Source organism: Neodiprion virginianus, chromosome 5, assembly GCF_021901495.1.
Source record: "Neodiprion virginianus isolate iyNeoVirg1 chromosome 5, iyNeoVirg1.1, whole genome shotgun sequence".
Lineage (NCBI taxonomy): Eukaryota > Metazoa > Arthropoda > Insecta > Hymenoptera > Diprionidae > Neodiprion > Neodiprion virginianus.
The window spans coordinates 18,124,241-18,146,655 of NC_060881.1; the positions used below are offsets into that span (position 1 = coordinate 18,124,241).

At 37.8% G+C, this 22,415-nt stretch overlaps 1 protein-coding gene across 1 annotated transcript; it reads left to right on the plus strand.

Annotated features, from left to right (window-relative positions):
• The first annotated feature begins 15,357 nt into the window (after positions 1–15,357).
• LOC124306106 (endoribonuclease LACTB2) lies at positions 15,358–20,206 on the plus strand. Its single transcript, XM_046766294.1, has 4 exons — positions 15,358–15,523; positions 15,610–15,792; positions 18,474–19,149; positions 19,624–20,206. Exons 2-4 carry the CDS (start codon positions 15,665–15,667, stop codon positions 19,738–19,740), a joined length of 921 nt encoding a protein of 306 aa, XP_046622250.1. The 5' UTR covers positions 15,358–15,523; positions 15,610–15,664; the 3' UTR covers positions 19,741–20,206.
• The last annotated feature ends 2,209 nt before the right edge of the window (positions 20,207–22,415 follow it).

The window sequence follows — 22,415 nt, forward strand, 5'->3', positions numbered from 1 at the left end:
GAAATAACCCAAAAAACCGTGATATAATATGAATTATCGAGCTCGAACGTAAAAAGTAACGATTTTACCAAGAAAATTCTGAACGAAAATGAATGTGATTTAGTGGATCTTTATGAGTTTTGTAGTTCATTGTTGATAAAAATACATGCCAATTCAAAGTGATTTTAGCTTTTACATTTCAGACACAAATTACGCACTCCGTCTTTCCTGTCAATTCGGGATTCCAGCGGCGAGGCGCTTCATTGGCCTGCTAATAACTTCGCCATTTTGCGACAATTGATGATAAGTAAATTTTTCTTGTACTCTCCAAATGTCGATGGAAAAATTACATTATTCCTTACACAATATTGTTGATGTGTTCTAATACTTGAAATATTCATTAGTATTCGAGGTATGACCCGAGGTGGTTAACGTTGGAGGTGGTTGGCGGTGGTCGAGGTGGTAGAGGTTGTTTGCGGGTGATCGAGGAGAACGAGTATTTTTGCACGGTGAATGAAACACTTTTGTAACATTTAATGGCAATTGTCATTATATATTCTCTGAAATTTTTTAATCTTATCACGTTTACAATTAATTATTTCAATTCATTTTTCGCGCAAGCCCAAATTCAGTACCTCTCAATGCGGTCGTAAGATTTCGATAATTTTTTATAATTTTCTTATAATCTTCTTGATCAAATCTGTCAATGGAAAAATTACATTATTCCTTACACAATATTCTTGACGTCTTCTAATACTTGAAATATTTATTAGTAATCGAGGTATGGCCCGAGGTGGTTAATGGTGGTCGTTGGAGATGGTTGGAGGTGGTAACGGGTGGTTGCGGGTGATCGAGGAGAACGAGTATTTGTGCACGGTGAATAAAAAACTTTTATAACATTTAATGGCAATTGTCATTATATTTTATCTAAAATTTTTTAATCTTGTCACGTTTAAACATATTCATTTCAATTAATTTTTCGCGCATGCCGAAATTCAATGGTTATCAATGCGCTAGTGAAAGTTCTATAATTTTTCATAATCTTCTTGTTGAAATGTGTCAATACAAATATTAGAATAATCCTGACACAATATTTGTCATGCGTTCTAATAGTTAAAATATTCATTAGTATTCAAGGTATAACCCGAAGTGGCTAGCGGTGGTCGTTGGAGGTGGTTGGCGGTGATGGATGGTGGTCGGAGGAGGAGGAGAAGGCGGAGGAAATGAACGAGGAGGACAAAGAAGAAAAGGAGGATTAGGTGGACGAGAAGGACGGAGGTGGTCGGAGGTAGTAGGGGGTGGTAAGGGGTGGAGTAGGAGTAGGGTTGGGAGAAGATGTAGAAGTAGGAGAAGGAGTAGGAGTGGGAGTAGGAGTACAAAATAAGAATAGGAATAGGAGTAGGAGTAGAAGTAGGATTAGGAGTAGAAGTAAGAGAAGGAGTAGGAGTAGGAGTAGGAGTAGAAGTTCCTACCCTACCCTTCCCGCCCCTACCCTCCTCCTATACTCCTACTTCTACTCCTACTCCTCTCCTACTCCTGATCCTACTTCTACTTCAATCTTACTGCTACTTCTACTACGAACTTACTCCAACTCCTGATCCTACTCCTATTCCTACTCTTTCTCTTGAACCTACTCCTGATCCTACTTCTATTCCTACTCCTACTCATGATCCCACTCGTATTTCTACTCCACATTTTTTAGCAGGTGCTTTTTCACTCGTCTTTTCTCTCCTGTTGGTCCTACGCTATTTTCGATGCGTTTTCTGAGTTTCTAAGGGTACAATTGGTCGGGTAAGGGTCATTCAAATCGAATCTGTGACCAAAAACTTTCGGCTCCAAAATCAAGGAAAAAGTGAGGCTAACCCCTTTTTCCTCTTCTTTGTCGCTTTTTATCTGACATTGTCTTCGCCGTCTTTCTCTTTTCTGATTCTCCGTTCTAATTTTTATATCCCTAGAAATTGAATAGAAATATAGAACTAGGCTAAGGTTTTGGACGTAAGATTTTGTTTATTTTCAATTTTGCAATAGTGTTTTCCAATATTGTCATGGAAAGGATGAAAAATAAACCATTGAACCATTAAACCCCGTGAATTTTTGGCGAAAATTTTCGACGATTTTGAAAAGTGCTGAAATAAATTCTTTCATGCACTTCTCTGACGTAATTTTGCCAGAGGAGACGATTAAGCGCAGTCCCAATACGCTGCGAGCAGCGTTTAAGAAGTTACAGCCGAAAAACGAGAACCTGGATTTTCGACATTTTTCAGCAGGTGCATTTTCCTTCGTAACTTCGCTCCTGTTGATCTCACGCTCTTTTTGCTGCGTTTTCTGAGTTCCTGAGGGTCCAATTAGTCGGAAAAGGATCGCACAGATCGAATCTGAGACCATAAATTTTTTGGACGAAAATTTAAAAAAAGCAAGGCTAACCCCTTTGCATTTTTTGCGGAAATTTTCACGATTTTGAAAAGTGCTGGAATAAGTTCTTTCATGCACTATTCTGACGTAATTTTGCCAGAGGAGACGATTAAGCGCAGTCCCAATACGCTGCGAGCAACGTATAAGGAGTTACAGCCGAAAAACGAGAACCTGGATTTTCGACATTTTTCAGCAGGTGCTTTTTCCGTCGTAACTTCTCTCCTGTTGATCTCACGCTCTTTTTGCTGCGTTTTCTGAGTTCCTGAGGGTTCGATTAGTCGGAAAAGGGTCGTACAAATCAAATCTGAGACCATAAATTTTTCGGACGAAAATTGAAAAAAAAGCAAGGCTAACCCCTTTGCATTTTTTGCGAAAATTTTCGACGATTTTGAAAAGTGCTGGAATAAATTCTTTCATGCACTATTCTGACGTCATTTTGCCAGAGGAGACGATTAAGCGCAGTCACAATACGTTGCGAGCAACGTATAAGGAGTTACAGCCGAAAAACGAGAACCTGGATTTTCGACATTTTTCAGCAGGTGCTTTTTCCTTCGTAACTTTGGTCCTGTTGATCTCACGCTCTTTTCGCTGCGTTTTCTGAGTTCCTGAGGGTCCAATCAGTCGGAAAAGGGTCGTACAAATCGAATCTGAGACCATAAATTTTTTGGACGAAAATTGAAAAAAAAGCAAGGCTAACCCCTTTGCATTTTTTGCGAAAATTTCCGACGATTTTGAAAAGTGCTGAAATAAATTCTTTCATGCACTATTCTGACGTAATTTTGCCAGAGGAGACGATTAAGCGCAGTCCCAATACGCTGCGAGCAACGTATAAGAAGTTACAGCCGAAAAACGAGAACCTGGATTTTCGACATTTTTCAGCAGGTGCTTTTTCCGTCGTAACTTCTCTGCTGTTGATCTCACGCTCTTTTCGCTGCGTTTTCTGAGTTGCTGAGGGTCCAATTAGTCGGAAAAGGGTCGTACAAATCGAATCTGAGACCATAAATTTTTTGGACGAAAATTGAAAAAAAAGCAAGGCTAACCCCTTTGCATTTTTTGCGAAAATTTTCGACGATTTTGAAAAGTGCTGGAATAAATTCTTTCATGCACTATTCTGACGTCATTTTGCGAGAGGAGACGATTAGGCGCAGTCCCAATACGCTGCGAGCAGCGTATAAGAAGTTACAGCCGAAAAACGAGAACCTGGATTTTCGTCATTTTTCAGCAGGTGCATTTTCCTTCGTAACTTCTCTCCTGTTGATCTCACGCTCTTTTCGGTGCGTTTTCTGAGTTCCTGAGGGTCCAATTAGTCGGAAAAGGGTCGTACAAATCGAATCTGAGACCATAAATTTTTTGGACGAAAATTGAAAAAAAAGCAAGGCTAACCCCTTTGCATTTTTTGCGAAAATTTTCGACGAATTTGAAAAGTGCTGGAATAAATTCTCTCATGCACTATTCTGACGTCATTTTGCGAGAGGAGACGATTAAGCGCAGTCCCAATACGCTGCGAGCAGCGTATAAGAAGTTACAGCCGAAAAACGAGAACCTGGATTTTCGTCATTTTTCAGCAGGTGCATTTTCCTTCGTAACTTCTCTCCTGTTGATCTCACACTCTTTTTGCTGCGTTTTCTGAGTTCCTGAGGGTCCAATTAGTCGGAAAAGGGTCGTACAAATCAAATCTGAGACCATAAATTTTTCGGACGAAAATTGAAAAAAAAGCAAGGCTAACCCCTTTGCATTTTTTGCGAAAATTTTCGACGATTTTGAAAAGTGCTGGAATAAATTCTTTCATGCACTATTCTGACGTCATTTTGCGAGAGAAGACGATTAAGCGCAGTCCCAATACGCTGCGAGCAACGTATAAGAAGTTACAGCCGAAAAACGAGAACCTGGATTTTCGACATTTTTCAGCTGGTGCTTTTTCCTTCGTAACTTCGGTCCTGTTGATCTCACGCTCTTTTCGGTGCGTTTTCTGAGTTCCTGAGGGTCCAATTAGTCGGAAAAGGGTCGTACAAATCGAATCTGAGACCATAAATTTTTTGGACGAAAATTGAAAAAAAAGCAAGGCTAACCCCTTTGCATTTTTTGCGAAAATTTTCGACGATTTTGAAAAGTGCTGGAATAAATTCTTTCATGCACTATTCTGACGTCATTTTGCCAGAGGAGACGATTAAGCGCAGTCACAATACGTTGCGAGCAACGTATAAGGAGTTACAGCCGAAAAACGAGAACCTGGATTTTCGACATTTTTCAGCAGGTGCTTTTTCCTTCGTAACTTTGGTCCTGTTGATCTCACGCTCTTTTCGCTGCGTTTTCTGAGTTCCTGAGGGTCCAATCAGTCGGAAAAGGGTCGTACAAATCGAATCTGAGACCATAAATTTTTTGGACGAAAATTGAAAAAAAAGCAAGGCTAACCCCTTTGCATTTTTTGCGAAAATTTTCGACGATTTTGAAATGTGCTGGAATAAATTCTTTCATGCACTATTCTGACGTCATTTTGCGAGAGGAGACGATTAAGCGCAGTCCCAATACGCTGCGAGCAACGTATAAGAAGTTACAGCCGAAAAACGAGAACCTGGATTTTCGACATTTTTCAGCAGGTGCTTTTTCCGTCGTAACTTCTCTCCTGTTGATCTCACGCTCTTTTCGCTGCGTTTTCTGAGTTGCTGAGGGTCCAATTAGTCGGAAAAGGGTCGTACAAATCGAATCTGAGACCATAAATTTTTTAGACGAAAATTGAAAAAAAAGCAAGGCTAACCCCTTTGCATTTTTTGCGAAAATTTTCGACGATTTTGAAAAGTGCTGGAATAAATTCTTTCATGCACTATTCTGACGTCATTTTGCCAGAGGAGACGATTAAGCGCAGTCCCAATACGCTGCGAGCAGCGTATAAGAAGTTACAGCCGAAAAACGAGAACCTGGATTTTCGTCATTTTTCAGCAGGTGCATTTTCCTTCGTAACTTATCTCCTGTTGATCTCACACTCTTTTTGCTGCGTTTTCTGAGTTCCTGAGGGTCCAATTAGTCGGAAAAGGGTCGTACAAATCAAATCTGAGACCATAAATTTTTCGGACGAAAATTGAAAAAAAAGCAAGGCTAACCCCTTTGCATTTTTTGCGAGAATTTTCGACGATTTTGAAAAGTGCTGGAATAAATTCTTTCATGCACTATTCTGACGTCATTTTGCGAGAGGAGACGATTAAGCGCAGTCCCAATACGCTGCGAGCAACGTATAAGAAGTTACAGCCGAAGAACGAGAACCTGGATTTTCGACATTTTTCAGCAGGTGCTTTTTCCTTCGTAACTTCGGTCCTGTTGATCTCACGCTCTTTTCGGTGCGTTTCCTGAGTTCCTGAGGGTCCAATTAGTCGGAAAAGGGTCGTACAAATCGAATCTGAGACCATAAATTTTTTGGACGAAAATTGAAAAAAAAGCAAGGCTAACCCCTTTGCATTTTTTGCGAAAATTTTCGACGATTTTGAAAAGTGCTGGAATAAATTCTTTCATGCACTATTCTGACGTCATTTTGCGAGAGGAGACGATTAAGCGCAGTCCCAATACGCTGCGAGCAACGTATAAGAAGTTACAGCCGAAAAACGAGAACCTGGATTTTCGACATTTTTCAGCAGGTGCTTTTTCCGTCGTAACTTCTCTCCTGTTGATCTCACGCTCTTTTTGCTGCGTTTTCTGAGTTGCTGAGGGTCCAATTAGTCGGAAAAGGGTCGTACAAATCGAATCTGAGACCATAAATTTTTTGGACGAAAATTGAAAAAAAAGCAAGGCTAACCCCTTTGCATTTTTTGCGAAAATTTTCGACGATTTTGGAAAGTGCTGGAATAAATTCTTTCATGCACTATTCTGACGTCATTTTGCCAGAGGAGACGATTAAGCGCAGTCACAATACGTTGCGAGCAACGTATAAGGAGTTACAGCCGAAAAACGAGAACCTGGATTTTCGACATCTTTCAGCAGGTGCTTTTTCCTTCGTAACTTTGGTCCTGTTGATCTCACGCTCTTTTCGCTGCGTTTTCTGAGTTCCTGAGGGTCCAATTAGTCGGAAAAGGGTCGTACAAATCGAATCTGAGACCATAAATTTTTTGGACGAAAATTGAAAAAAAAAGCAAGGCTAACCCCTTTGCATTTTTTGCGAAAATTTTCGACGATTTTGAAAAGTGCTGGAATAAATTCTTTCATGCACTATTCTGACGTCATTTTGCGAGAGGAGACGATTAAGCGCAGTCCCAATACGCTGCGAGCAACGTATAAGAAGTTACAGCCGAAAAACGAGAACCTGGATTTTCGACATTTTTCAGCAGGTGCTTTTTCCGTCGTAACTTCTCTCCTGTTGATCTCACGCTCTTTTCGCTGCGTTTTCAGAGTTGCTGAGGGTCCAATTAGTCGAAAAAGGGTCGTACAAATCGAATCTGAGACCATAAATTTTTTGGAAGAAAATTGAAAAAAAAGCAAGGCCAACCCCTTTGCATTTTTTGCGAAAATTTTCGACGATTTTGAAAAGTGCTGGAATAAATTCTTTCATGCACTATTCTGACGTCATTTTGCGAGAGGAGACGATTAAGCGCAGTCCCAATACGCTGCGAGCAACGTATAAGAAGTTACAGCCGAAAAACGAGAACCTGGATTTTCGACATTTTTCAGCAGGTGCTTTTTCCGTCGTAACTTCTCTCCTGTTGATCTCACGCTCTTTTCGCTGCGTTTTCTGAGTTGCAGAGGGTCCAATAAGTCGGAAAAGGGTCGTACAAATCGAATCTGAGACCATAAATTTTTTGGACGAAAATTGAAAAAAAAGCAAGGCTAACCCCTTTGCATTTTTTGCGAAAATTTTCGACGATTTTGAAAAGTGCTGGAATAAATTCTTTCATGAACTATTCTGACGTCATTTTGCCAGAGGAGACGATTAAGCGCAGTCACAATACGTTGCGAGCAACGTATAAGGAGTTACAGCCGAAAAATGAGAACCTGGATTTTCGACATTTTTCAGCAGGTGCTTTTTCCTTCGTAACTTTGGTCCTGTTGATCTCACGCTCTTTTCGCTGCGTTTTCTGAGTTCCTGAGGGTCCAACTAGTCGGAAAAGGGTCGTACAAATCGAATCTGAGACCATAAATTTTTTGGACGAAAATTGAAAAAAAGCAAGGCTAACCCCTTTGCATTTTTTGCGGAAATTTTCACGATTATGAAAAGTGCTGGAATAAGTTCTTTCATGCACTATTCTGACGTAATTTTGCCAGAGGAGACGATTAAGCGCAGTCACAATACGCTGCGAGCAACGTATAAGGAGTTACAGCCGAAAAACGAGAACCTGGATTTTCGACATTTTTCAGCAGGTGCTTTTTCCGTCGTAACTTCTCTCCTGTTGATCTCACGCTCTTTTCGCTGCGTTTTCTGAGTTGCTGAGGGTCCAATTAGTCGGAAAAGGGTCGTACAAATCGAATCTGAGACCATAAATTTTTTGGACGAAAATTGAAAAAAAAGCAAGGCTAACCCCTTTGCATTTTTTGCGAAAATTTTCGACGATTTTGAAAAGTGCTGGAATAAATTCTTTCATGCACTATTCTGACGTAATTTTGCCAGAGGAGACGATTAAGCGCAGTCCCAATACGCTGCGAGCAACGTATAAGGAGTTACAGCCGAAAAACGAGAACCTGGATTTTCGACATTTGTCAGCAGGTGCTTTTTCCGTCGTAACTTCTCTCCTGGTGATCTCACGCTCTTTTTGCTGCGTTTTCTGAGTTCCTGAGGGTCCAATTAGTCGGAAAAGGGTCGATCAAATCAAATCTGACACCATAAATTTTTTGGACGAAAATTTAAAAAAAGCAAGGCTAACCCCTTTGCATTTTTTGCGGAAATTTTCACGATTTTGAAAAGTGCTGGAATAAGTTCTTCCATGCACTATTCTGACGTAATTTTGCCAGAGGAGACGATTAAGCGCAGTCCCAATACGCTGCGAGCAACGTATAAGGAGTTACAGCCGAAAAACGAGAACCTGGATTTTCGACATTTTTCAGCAGGTGCTTTTTCCGTCGTAACTTCTCACCTGTTGATCTCACGCTCTTTTCGCTGCGTTTTCTGAGTTCCTGAGGGTCCAATTAGTCGGAAAAGGGTCGTACAAATCGAATCTGAGACCATAAATTTTTTGGACGAAAACTGAAAAAAAAGCAAGGCTAACCCCTTTGCATTTTTTGCGAAAATTTTCGACGATTTTGAAAAGTGCTGGAATAAATTCTTTCATGCACTATTCTGACGTCATTTTGCCAGAGGAGACGATTAAGCGCAGTCACAATACGTTGCGAGCAACGTATAAGGAGTTACAGCCGAAAAACGAGAACCTGGATTTTCGACATTTTTCAGCAGGTGCTTTTTCGTTCGTAACTTTGGTCCTGTTGATCTCACGCTCTTTTCGCTGCGTTTTCTGAGTTCCTTAGGGTCCAATCAGTCGGAAAAGGGTCGTACAAATCGAATCTGAGACCATAAATTTTTTGGACGAAAATTGAAAAAAAAGCAAGGCTAACCCCTTTGCATTTTTTGCGAAAATTTCCGACGATTTTGAAAAGTGCTGAAATAAATTCTTTCATGCACTGTTCTGACGTAATTTTGCCAGAGGAGACGATTAAGCGCAGTCCCAATACGCTGCGAGCAACGTATAAGAAGTTACAGCCGAAAAACGAGAACCTGGATTTTCGACATTTTTCAGCAGGTGCTTTTTCCGTCGTAACTTCTCTCCTGTTGATCTCACGCTCTTTTTGCTGCGTTTTCTGAGTTCCTGAGGGTCCAATTAGTCGGAAAAGGGTCATACAAATCGAATCCGAGACCATAAATTTTCTGGTCGAAAAATGAAAAAAAAGCAAGGTGTTACGTGGGGGTGAGAGTGTACTGAGTCGTGGTAGTTAATGATTAATTGAATAATCAAGCTCCCACGTAACGACAATGAATAAATATTAAAACTAAGAAAAGACCTACCTTTCGATAAGCCGGTAATTTGTAGGATCGTGTTGCTATAGTCCTGCACAGGTCTGTGAGGTTTGTTTAAATTGTTGAGGCAATTTTATAATAATGAAAATGGGGAAAAGGTCGATCAAAATAAATGGTTCAATATGATTCAACTGGTAAAAGATGAAGTTTATTCTGTTTCGATTCGGTGATTGAAATGTCTGGTAACAATCAATGGTGATAATGACATAAGAGCCGAAAGTAACAATTTATAAAGTGTTCGAGTTTATACAAATCGTGCATTGTTTTATTACAAAGGATATTATTATTCGGTACCAGGAACATCTACTCTGAACGATGGTTATAACTAGCTGGTCGTGATTATTCGATATTGTATCTCTCTTTTCAGATTATCTTAAATCAATTATATATCCTATTGTTAAGTCTTGTTGATTAATTCTTGGAAACCATAAGTATGATTTAATTGGAGGTAGTGAAGCTAGCCACCAATTCTAGACTTGCTTTTAAATGAATATTGCTGAAGTAAATTCTGATTATAAAGGTGAAACAAGAATTCGTTCAATTTCGAAGAGTAACACTCGGATTGACTTATCTTTAGGTGAATCGGTCGACAAGATTGAGAGCCGTCGGATCGTGTCGGTCTGCGTCAGTAGAATTTTGGACCAGGGCCTCACCTCAAGTTCGGAAAAGTTGATTAATCGAACGATGTTGAACGTCGGTCACTTAGTCTTTGTAGATTTAGAACGATATCTTATTATCGAAAGTTATAGTAGAAAGTGTCAATTTGCTGATTTTGATGTATGTTAAAATTGATTCCAACGATTTATTTATTAAAATGCTAATGTAGTTATTATTATTATCACTTAAAATTACCTGATTCGGTTGAATCAGGGCCGAACTCAATTTAATCATGGAAAATGGAATGGCATAAAAATGTCTATTCTCGAAATGATGAGATTTAGTAAAGCACAGAAAAGATGGAAACGTAGAAAATAGTGAGTCTTTTGCAGCTAACAGAATAAGTGAATGCTCGGTTTTGACGAATTAGCGCGAGACTTTAGGTCGGTCACAACTAAGATTTTCCAAACGCTACTCTTGCTCGAGAGGGCTAATCCTGGTTGACGTCCACGCATCTCGCGACTTGACAGACGAAAGACGCGGCTTCTTGGGTCCGAGGGTCCAAGGAGTTGCAGTTGAATAAGTTACAACGGTAATTAGCCAATGAGATGCGAGGGCGACCTCCTGGCGCCCAAATCCACATGGTCAGTGTTACTTCACGGTCTTCGAAGGTGTTCCGACGATTCTCAATCTCGTCGGTGACACATTGAAAATATGAACAAAAGATATTTACATGCAAAGTTCACACATTCATTCATACATCCTAATAAGTAATCTGTTTTAATTTGGTGGTTCCAAAGGTAGTGGTTTATCCTAGGTATTGATTACAGTTTTAACTTAAAAAGAGGGATATTTCCAGGCTGAGCGCTACTGATGCTAATTCAGCAGTCTTCTATCTCAGTTCTTGGTACCAGTTAAATAGAAGAAAGTTGAACCTTATACTAGGGATCATTGTTGGTCTCTACGTGACTTTTGCCTGGAGGGGTGGAACTCGCCGTTATTAGAATATGAGATTTTGATGAAATGATATCTGTGCATTGTAGAAATTAAAGAAATGAAGTGAAATGGAATTTTGAAAAAGGTACGCCAAGGCGGTACGTCGGGGCGTAACAAAGGCTAACCCCTTTACATTTTTGGCGAAAATTTTCGCGATTTTGAAAAGTGCCGGAATAAATTCTTTCGAACACTATTCTGACGTAATTTTGCCAGAGGAAACGATTAGGCGCAGTCCTAACACGCTGGGATCAACGCATCTTAAGTTACAGCCAAAAAACCAGATCCTGTGTTTTCGACATTTTTCAGCAGGTGCTTTTTTGCTCGCCGTTTCTCTCCTGTTGGACCTACGCTCTTTGCGCTGTGTTTTCTGAGTTCCTGAGGGTCCGATCAGTCAGGCAAGGGTCATTTACATCGAATCTGAGACCAAAAACTTTCGGCTATAGGAATGAAGAAAAAGTAAGGCTAACTCCTCTGTATTTTTGGCTACAATTTTAGCGATTTTCGCCTACCTCGACCTCCTTCTCGTCCACCTCCGGCCACCTTCGACCACCGCCAACCACCCCCAACGACCACCGCTAGCCACTTCGGGTTATACCTTGAATACTAATGAATATTTTAACTATTAGAACGCATGACAAATATTGTGTCAGGATTATTATAATATTTGTATTGACACATTTCAACAAGAAGATTATGAAAAATTATAGAACTTTCACTAGCGCATTGATAACCATTGAATTTCGGCATGCGCGAAAAATTAATTGAAATGAATAATTTTAAACGTGACAAGATTAAAAATTTTTAGATAAAATATAATGACAATTGCCATTAAATGTTATAAAAGTTTTTTATTCACCGTGCACAAATACTCGTTCTCCTCGATCACCCGCAACCACCCGTTACCACCTCCAACCATCTCCAACGACCACCGTTAACCACCTCAGGTCATGCCTCGATTACTAATAAATATTTTAAGTATTAGAACACATCAAGAATATTGTGTAAGGAATAATGTAATTTTTCCATCGACAGATTTGACTAAGAAGATCATAAGAAAATCATAAAAAATTATCGAAATCTTACGACCGCATTGAGAGCTACTGAATTTGGGCTTGTGCGAAAAATGAATCGAAATAATTCATAGTAAATGTAACAAGTTGAAAAAAATGTGGATAAAATATAATTAGAATCGCCATCAAATGTTATAAAAATGTTATACTGACCGTGCACAAATAGTAACATAGCTTTTTGTTAATGGTTCACAGGAAAATAGTTGATTATAATTCTTTGTTCTGTACTATTACCGTATACAAATGGTTAAAAACTGAAAGCAATCAATTATTATGCAGCTAAATATTTAAGTAACACTGAAGAAAGGTGAATAATAAAATCAGATAATGGAGAAAAAATATTTCTCATGTCGGTTCAAAGTGGAAACCGGGTCTTTAAAATGCTGCCACATGAAAGATGGTGCAAAGTACAAATATTATTATTTTTTAAATCAATCAAATACGACAATTTTTCAGGGAAACGTCGAAATTGTCGGTTATTTTTTCTCTATGGAAGATAACCAACGAAGCTTTTTATAATTTCGAGTGTATTCTAACTTACATTTGGAGAGTACAAGAAAAATTTACTGATCATCAATTGTCGCAAAATGGCGAAGTTATTAGCAGGCCAATGAAGCGCCTCGCCGCTGGAATCCCGAATTGACAGGAAAGACGGAGTGCGTAATTTGTGTCTGAAATGTAGAAGCTAAAATTACTTTGAATTGACATATATTTTTATCAACAATGAACTACAAAACTCATAAAGATCCATTAAATCACATTCATTTTCGTTCAGAATTTTCTTGGTAAAATCGTTACTTTTTACGTTCGAGCTCGATAATTCATATTATATCACGGTTTTTTGGGTTATTTCGACACATTGATAATAGAATGATGCGCGAATCAAAAATAACTAGTTTTAAAACACTCTCTTGTTAAAGCTCGCTCGGGTCGGATGCCTAGTGTAACTGGTTTTTGTAGGGAAGACATAGTTGTAGGGGAGACTGGGGCACGACGAGTCCCCAAAAAATTCTGGTATTTGCTTCATAGTATACAGAATGAACACTGTCTTTGTGCATTTGACGCAAACCGAATCTATCAGTAAGATTTTTTCTATACAATGCTACAAATCACGTTTACACATGCATGTAAGTATAACGTATTGTGATTTTATGACAATAAATTTCGTCAAAAAATACCACAGAACAATCAGCTAAGTGCTGATAGATTTGAAACACTACGCACAGCAATTCTAGCTCCAATTGAACGACGTTATTGTTATGTATTCCTATGTATACAATGCCAACCACTCACCAATTGCAAATTGTTAATCCTGGTCGTTCGGTTTTTTTTTCCTATCCGATGATAGTAGAAAACATGACGTTTTCAATAATCAAACTTGTAAACTTGAAAATTTGTCCGGAAGGTCAAAAGTCATCAGGTCAAGGACCTGGACAGCCAGAAGTACGGAAAATTAGTCCGAAGGTCAAAAGTCACCAGGTCAAGGACCTGGACAGCCGGAACTACGGAGCGCTTTTCCTGGATGTCAAAATCCACCAGGTGGAGGACCTGGACAGCAAGAACTACGGAAAATTAGTCCGAAGGTCGAAAGTTACCACGTCAAGGACCTGGACAGCCGGAACTACGGAGCGCTTGTCCCTGAAGTCGAGTTTCACCACGTAGCGGACCTGGAGCGCAGAAATTACGGAGCGCTTGTCCTGGAACTCGAGTTGCACCAGGAAGTGAACCCGGAGCGCAGGATCCAGGAGAAAGAGAACCCGGTACACGAAATCTGCGGAGCGCGATTCTCATCCGTCCGCTCTACTGCGCGGTTGTTTCCAGACTGAGGAATTTGGCCAGCTGCTTACCATAGATCGATGACGTCGAGAGAAAAAAAATTTTGGGTGACGTCACTTTCCGAACAGCCGAACATCCGACATCCAAACTTTGGTATCAAACTTTAATACTATGCATGATGTATGATGCATGATGATGTATCATGTATGATGTACAATGATATGATATGATGTATGATGATTTTAGTTTTCAATGTGTCATCCATTACCGTAGTAATTTTGCAATCACTGTAATTACATTGTAATCATGAAAATGTCTTCAATCTAGCAGTCATTTTTTTAATTGTAATCATATGCAATCATACCGTAGTCATTGTGGTTACAATAAAAATAATAATCACAATAACCTACACCAATAATATCTATACTATTACAGCATATAACGACCGAATTCGTAATAAAGAGTAGTATGAACTAGACTATGTTAATCTACCTATCTCGCTGCCTATTGTCAAAAACTAATTGCACAAAAACTAAATTATCCTCGATTTTACAAATGATAAAGATAAAACAGCTTACGAATTTACGTACTTCAATGAGTATAAATTGTTTGAATATCAGAAGATCAGAAAGCACCGTATCACATTATAAAATCATAACATATCACGTTCAAATCAGAATTCAAGAGAGTACCAAGTAATATCAAGCTAATGCTGTACGGCAAAGGAAAGCATCAGTTCCTATAAGTTACATTTAATTAAATCAAATTAGAAACGATTTATTAAATGTCAATGATATCGTACGATAGTTACGCCTGTAGAAAAATATAACTGCGTCATAAACTATAATAAGCTAGTTTGATCTAAATCAGATTGAGATTAATCGAATTGAATTTAGGTAATTGTAAGAATAGGAATTAAGTCAGTTCAAATCAAATGAACTAAATTAAACTATGTTTTGTTTAAACCGAATCAAAATAATCTAATTAGATGCAAGTTACTTGCAGACAGCGAATACAAAACGAGCATTGCTCACGAAACTGCTAAAATCCCTCAATCACGCACGTATAGTTATTACAACTACGTATAATCAACGAAATGGCTGCAATTACTTTGATATTAGTACCCAATTCCGAATTCCCCGAATGAAATTAGAATTTGTTTTGAAATAAAACCGATTCCTTTCAAGTATTTTCGCTTCGTTTCAATACAAAATACTTCACACCCGGAAATTATAAATTTGTTCCAATTTATCGAGAAACTCGTATTTATTTATAGATAATGAGCAATGACTAATGAGTTTCCAAATGGCTTATCTCCCGTCTTGGCATCAACCCACACTGCGTCAATCGGTTAATTATGTCATTGACCCCTAACAACAAATACGAAGATATTTTTCGATTCTAAGGACGCAACAAGTCTGTCGTAAGTACACAGAACATGCGACGCAGATTATAAGCTTGAAACTTGTTTACCTCGTGTTGATTAGAACGTGGCAGCGACGTGCAAACATGTGAATTCGGCGAGTTAGGTCGGTAAGGTAGAACACGTGGCTAGGAATGACTGAAAAATCACAGTCCGCAACCTTTGAGGTTAGGTCATGTAAGACGCTAATATCGTTCCGTACCATCGAGCTTGCGAATACTGAATCAATAGATTAACTAACTTGCTACCGATCGAAGTTTAGCTGCGCTCATAATTATTCATACGGCAAGTCAAAATATCTCTTTTCTATTCTACTGATACTGAGTATGTATCGTTTTTACCAAAGTTACAATTCAGTTACTTTTGTTTAGAGGTTTAAACTCATAGCGGGCTACTGATGATATCGGAGTATCGGACACTAGCATCATGACCTCGTTGACAGCTATTCCTACCGTGTCGCGAATATCAAGCCGTGTTATTCGTATCCTCGGTTGCAATCCAGGCCCGATGACGTTGCAGGGGACAAACACGTACCTCGTTGGTACAGGACCAAGGTGATTACATCATGAAAATATTTTGTGTTGAAATACTCTTCCTGCATAAATACTGATAATGTTAGTTTGTAAAAAAACATTTATTGGGAACTTTACATGTTGCAAAACTTCTATTTACACGGATTTCGGAGCAAGAAGAAAAGAAAATGTAAAACCTTGTTAATTTCTTTAAGTTACTGACTAGCTATTTCAAATTGTTTCAAACAAAATTCGTAACGATGAGGTCGAGTACTTGTCCTCAAAAGAGAAACGTAGCTTTAAGGGAGGTTTTCTACTTTGTTAGACCAAAAAATGTTCGAATTTTCACAAATTATTGATGCGAAAAATATTAAATATAGATTGTTGATATTTGGCATACTTACTAACCGGTCTTTATTGAACGTAATAGTATTTTTTTTAAGTTTGACAAAAGATGGCACTGGGAGTTGCAGGAACCGTGTATGTCGGTGCGCCGACGGTGATATTCTTCGCTTGCGGAACTCCTAAGTCCTGGACGAGTAATCTGAAGAAAAAATATCAAATATATTTTGACTTTGTACAATATTGTGTACAAGTTGAACTAAAATCAAGAATAAAAATTGAAAAATAGCAAAACAGTGAGCGTTCAAAGGGGATGCTTAGTTCTTCACCCAAAATTTTTGCAGTTCTTTGTTCATAAAATGAAAGCGCGCGAATATTTTTGGATAATTTTAGTTCAACTAATGAAGATGTTTGTTGTACACGTTCCTGCCATATTTCATAACGATTGCTCATCTAGGATGTGCAGGGACACTTCCGGAAACTGAGAAAACGTGGTTTCGAGAAAAACGTGTTTAAAGTTAATCTGCAGTTTATTTTCGAACTCCAGTCATGCGTTTGGAGGTAAAAAAATAAAATCAAGAGTTATAGCGTCAATTTCAATGAAAAAATTCTAATTTTTCTTGAAACTATAAATAATAAAGCCCTCAAACTCAGATTCTCTGAGTGTTTTCATTTTCTTTCAAAAAAACTCCTAATAATAGGTATGAGTTTAGACCGTGCAAGCTGTAACCCCCCCCCTCCCTCTAAGACGTCATTGCCCAAGTCTTTCAGCCAATCTTGCCTCTTTTAATGCAGTGGAATGTATGGCGGCAGCTTTTTTCACGCGTACCGTATCCCTTTTGTCTGCCATTATTTTTGCTTGGATTCCAATTGTGAAATTTGCTGAGCGTATACTTGTGCATTGGCTCTTTCCGATAAAAAAGAATCGAAAACTTTTTTTATTCTGGCCCAACAAAGTAGAAGCCTCCCTTGAGGAAGAAGAACAAGAAGTGCTGACTAAAGATGTTAATTCAACGCAAAAAGAGTTTCAAGTTCGTACCGTTAACGTAACGAGACATTGAAATAAAATTCAGTATTTTGCAACTTTCAAGTGAGTTTGAAGATATTCAGTTTGCAAAATATGCAGCGTCGGATTAACGCCTAGGTCGACTAGGCCCAGGCCTTGGGCGGCAGATTTTTCATGGTGGCAAATTTTTAGAAGCAGCACTGCCGTTTCTTTTCTTTTTTTCTTGTTAAGATTACATTATTACAGTTTTTGCCGTCAGATCGTGTTCCAATCATATTCGGATGAAATGATAATTAGTGGATACATTGTATTTTTTGCAATTGAAAAAGATCTTACAACTTCTACGTATTACACAGAGTTAATTGAGAGATTTGTTGCTCAAAAGAGTGGACGTAGACCGATGTAAAAAAAAAAAATTGAGTTACCCAAAACGTCATTGCATCGACTTATTGTGACGTATTGAACTATGCATTTTCTTTCATTTAAATAATAAGATATCGGACAAAATACGTATCGGGGCGGCAGATAATTTTAGGGTCTGGGGGCGGCAGGTTCATTAATTCGGCACTGAAAATATGATCACGTTATGCCTTATTACGGCTTGTTAAACTATACGCAAACCTGAAGTTGCGAAATAACATTTTCAAATAAAAATAAATAAAAAAGTATCGCGTTATATTAAGAGGATGCTGTAGTGAGTTTTTAGAGACCGTGTGAAATATCACTTATTTCGACTATACCGACGCTTACGCATCACTAACGCAAAAAAGCTCCAACTGATAGTGCCGTTCTACATACTATGTCAATTACGAATATCTGAAAAAAGTTTTGATTTACGTAACAATAATGCTAGGGAATGTATTCCTGTAATTCAATTACCATTTAATGCAGGTATACATTTCCTGGCGTTATTCTCGCATATAATCAAATTATTTTGGGTGTTCCTGTTTGGCATTGCATGTAGAATGGCCCTATCGTGGCTCTTCGCCAATTTTGTGAAAAAAGTGGGTAGATGCACCAGTTGTGGACGATTAAATAGAATTCTTTATTTGTTAATTTGGCTCGTATGTTACTCATTCTTACTAATCTTATCAATTACTCAACTCGTTATCAAAATCTGACTTCGAGCAAGTTTTGGAAAAAAAGTTTTTCATTACTCGGTACACTTTCTAGATTGAAAATTAGTATTCAAGTAGATCAAAACACCTCTGTACCGTTTGGGGCTATATCCCCAGTTTATATGTAATGAACATATATAGCTACAATCGAATAATTAAACTATGACCACAACTGGTACCTAGGTGACCAAAACCGATTACGTCTACTACATGAGATACGAATTAATAAATGATTGAAAGAAAACCGAAAATTTAAGACGGATTCTGATCGATGCGGGTGACAAAACAACGTCGACCGAGTACACAAAGCACTTGACCGAGGTGCTTAGAAGCGAAAATGCGACATTGGAACACCTTTTGTTGACCCACTGGCACCATGATCACATCGGCGGTGTGTCGGCGGTGAAAGCATTGGTGGAATCCAGAGTAACCGAACCGAACAAGTCGAAAAATTGGGAAATTTCAAAAAGTGACCGACTCAGGGTGTCGAAGTTACCCAGGGCGCCAGATGACCTTCAAAATATCAGCGACGACGAACGTTCATTGAAATGGGAGGCCATGGAGAACGGGCAATCATTTCGGACGGAAGGGGCGACTCTGACAGTTAAATGGACTCCAGGTCACACGACGGATCATGCATGCCTGAAACTCGAAGAAGAGAACGCGATTTTCAGTGGCGACTGCATTCTGGGTGAGGGAACGGCCGTCTTCGAGGACCTCTACGACTATATGGCTTCACTATCAGAGATCCTCGATATTTCTCCAAAACTCATTTATCCAGGACACGGACCGGTCATTGAGGATCCTGTGCCTCGAATAAAGTTCTATATCGCTCATAGGCACCAGAGGGAAAAGGAAATCCTTGATGTCCTCTACAAGCACGCCACCGAGACACCGATGTCGGAAATTGACATAGTTCGACGTGTTTACAAAGTAGGTATCATGATTATCGTATTACTGATAATGTTTCGCACTATCGAGCGCTTGGCCATTCGGGAATTCGAGCGTTCATATGACTTCAAGTCTTAATTGTGAATTCCAAAGGCTTGATGAAGTCGAAAGATTGCAGAAAACTTTCGTTAAATGTCAAGTAACTTTAAGAAATCGAAAGACTTGAATTGAATTAAAATAGTTCAACAGACCTCAATTGAATTGAAAATGACATCACAAGACGTCCATTGATTTGAACGAATTCATAGAACTGCAATTGAATTGGCAAGACTTCAATTGAATTGAAATTATTTCAACCACTTCGTGATACCAAGGCTTCGGTCGAGTTCACATGACCTTAAATGACTTCACGTGACCTCAAAAATGGTTAAACTCTTCGTTACTGTGAATCCAAGGTTTTTTTATTTTTTTTTTATTTTACTTTATATAGTTACAAAACATAATTCATGTTTGCAGGATACCCCCGAGAACCTCTGGATTGCAGCTGCTGAGAACGTTAACCATCATCTGAAGAAGCTTCTGAAGGAACGGAAGGTCCGCGGGGATACGGGAGCCTGGCTGAAATGCGTTTGAATGTATGCAGCAATAAAAATGTACTGTTGATTTACAAACTAGTATTGTAAAGCGATATTGTAATATGTCATCGCAAGCAATCTAACGCAAAAACAGAGCTCAAAATGTACATAATGTGATATGATACACAAAATATTCACTTACTTCAGAATCCATAAGCTTTTTTTTCATACCTTAAATTCTGCCAAAATAGTGACACAGATTTAACCTTCGTCTTCACAGAGAGGGAAAGAGGGATAAAGAGAAAGGAAGTAATAAACTGATATTGTCTTAATAATTGAGGTGGTAAGTTGAATGCATAACGTTTGCGTGAGTTGATTGGCAAATCTGTTTCAGAACCGTTATGCGTATGTCACAATGAAGTTTGGAAGGTGGTGAAAATTTTGGGTAGGAAATTATCGTTGGTGAACCATTTCGTATCAGAAATTTAGTTATGCGTCATTTATATAATATATATCTGATTAGTTTTGTGTATTACAACAAATTGACATGATAATTATATGCTTGTATGACAGATATAAAATATATATATATTTTGTTTATAAACGTTACCTCAAGATCATTAATAGATATATAGTTGTGTGTGTGTGTGTGTGAGTGTGTACACATATGTACACACACACACACACACACACACACACACGCTCATATACGTATATATATATATATATATATATATATATATATATATATATATATATATATATATATTTTAGACATATGAGTACATGTGTACGCGTATATCATCGTGCGTGTATAAAATCTGTTTCCTACTGTATAGGAGTGTACATATATACGTATATATGTATACACAAATGCATATATATATCCTAATTCTGGCGAGTATTCGGAGTCTTGTTCATTGGCATGAAACTTCTTATTGATCAAACTAAGGACCGTGAGGAAGGGGTATTTGGTTTTCCATTACTACGTTAGATTTTTTGCTACGTTTAGTTATGCTATGCGATTCACAATAAGCTCATTTCAACCAAATTTCAATTAAGCATATCGGTCACGTACTCTTTACCTCTTTTGAATGAGCGTGAGCAATACATCGTACCTGTTCAATGTGTGTGTATTTGATTGATATTGCAGTATTTATACACGGTTTCATATGTGTATGATTAGTGGTCATCATTTTTTTTTGTTTCTCATTTTTAATCCGCAAACTTTTCCACCTCGTCAATAGCTATTTTTGTACTCCTAAAGTTAATTTTGTTACCACACATAATACTAGATATGTGTGTATGTGTATATATACATGTACAATCTCTTTGTCGCACTATTCATTGAATATATTTTCTTGCCTCCTTTTTTTTACTCCATATATATAATAACATTAACAAACTCACATAATTTTCTCATATCGTCACTAATCAACAACACAATGATATTATTATTATTATTATTATTATTACTGAACAATTAAACTATAAAACTTATAACACTTACATAACACAAGAGGTGTATATAAAGATGTACAATAACAAAAATGATCCATTATATTAAATGAAATCAAGTCAAGAGCAAATTATTACAAACAATTCATAGAATTAGAATTATAATTTTGTTTTACGTACAATTGGCAAAAGAACGACATCTTGCAATATTCAAATTCACCCATAGGACCACAACCGGTAATTCTATTCCAAAATTACAACCACGCAGATTAAAATTTTTCCATTTTTTTTTATCCGTTTTAATTGCAAAGCTAGGTCAACAAAGTTGTTGAAAAATGATATTAATAATAAACAAAATTGGCGTCATTTCATCGAAATTATTTACATACAATTTAAATCTTGTTCAATATTTTACTTACAATTATATATCTATTCATTGTATTTTCGTTTATTTGAGGAAAAAAACATAATAATCATAAATTTTTCATATTACAAACCTGTAAAAATGAAGACACTGAACTTATAAATAATCGTAGACCCTGTTTCTTGTTTATAACTAGATTGGATGTCAAAGTATTATTTACCAAGTTTCTCCCCAATCCACACAAAAAATTTCGATTTTTATACTAGATACTGTGAAGATTGAAAGCTGTTTTTTCTAGTGCGGTTAAATTGGGTAATGGTAAGATAAAGTGATTCAGAATCATCGCGAATGCACGAAATTAGAAAATGCAGAAAAAGAGTGAATCATTTTAAAAACAAGGCGTCTTGTTATATATTTATTTTGTTGTGTGGATAAATATAAAAACGAATTAAAAAGAAATAATGACAAAAAAAAAACATTTTTAGAATAGAATTACGCCATATTCGGATCGCGTATGCATGAAGTTTTGTTATTACTATTGTTGTTATCACCGTTGTTGTTGTTGTTATTGTTATTATTATTATTATTATTGTTATTATTATTATTATCTGCCTGATTATGGTTTTGACATAAAACATATAGGTAAGATATATAAACGTGTGAAATCTCTTAGCAGAAGAGAAGGACGCAGCCCTGGCACTGAGGAAATACACAAGTTACGATATGAAAATACAAATAAAAATAGTAAAAATCATTACTACGAGTTAAAACGAACTATGTTCATGCAGGGTGTCTGCTAATCTCAGAACCCCAAATTCCCTGAGGTTTCGAGATTTTTCCAGGCAAGTTTTCAATTCTTACAGATATATCGGAGAGACGATTTTCCATTTGTGGCACCCTTTGCGGACGGA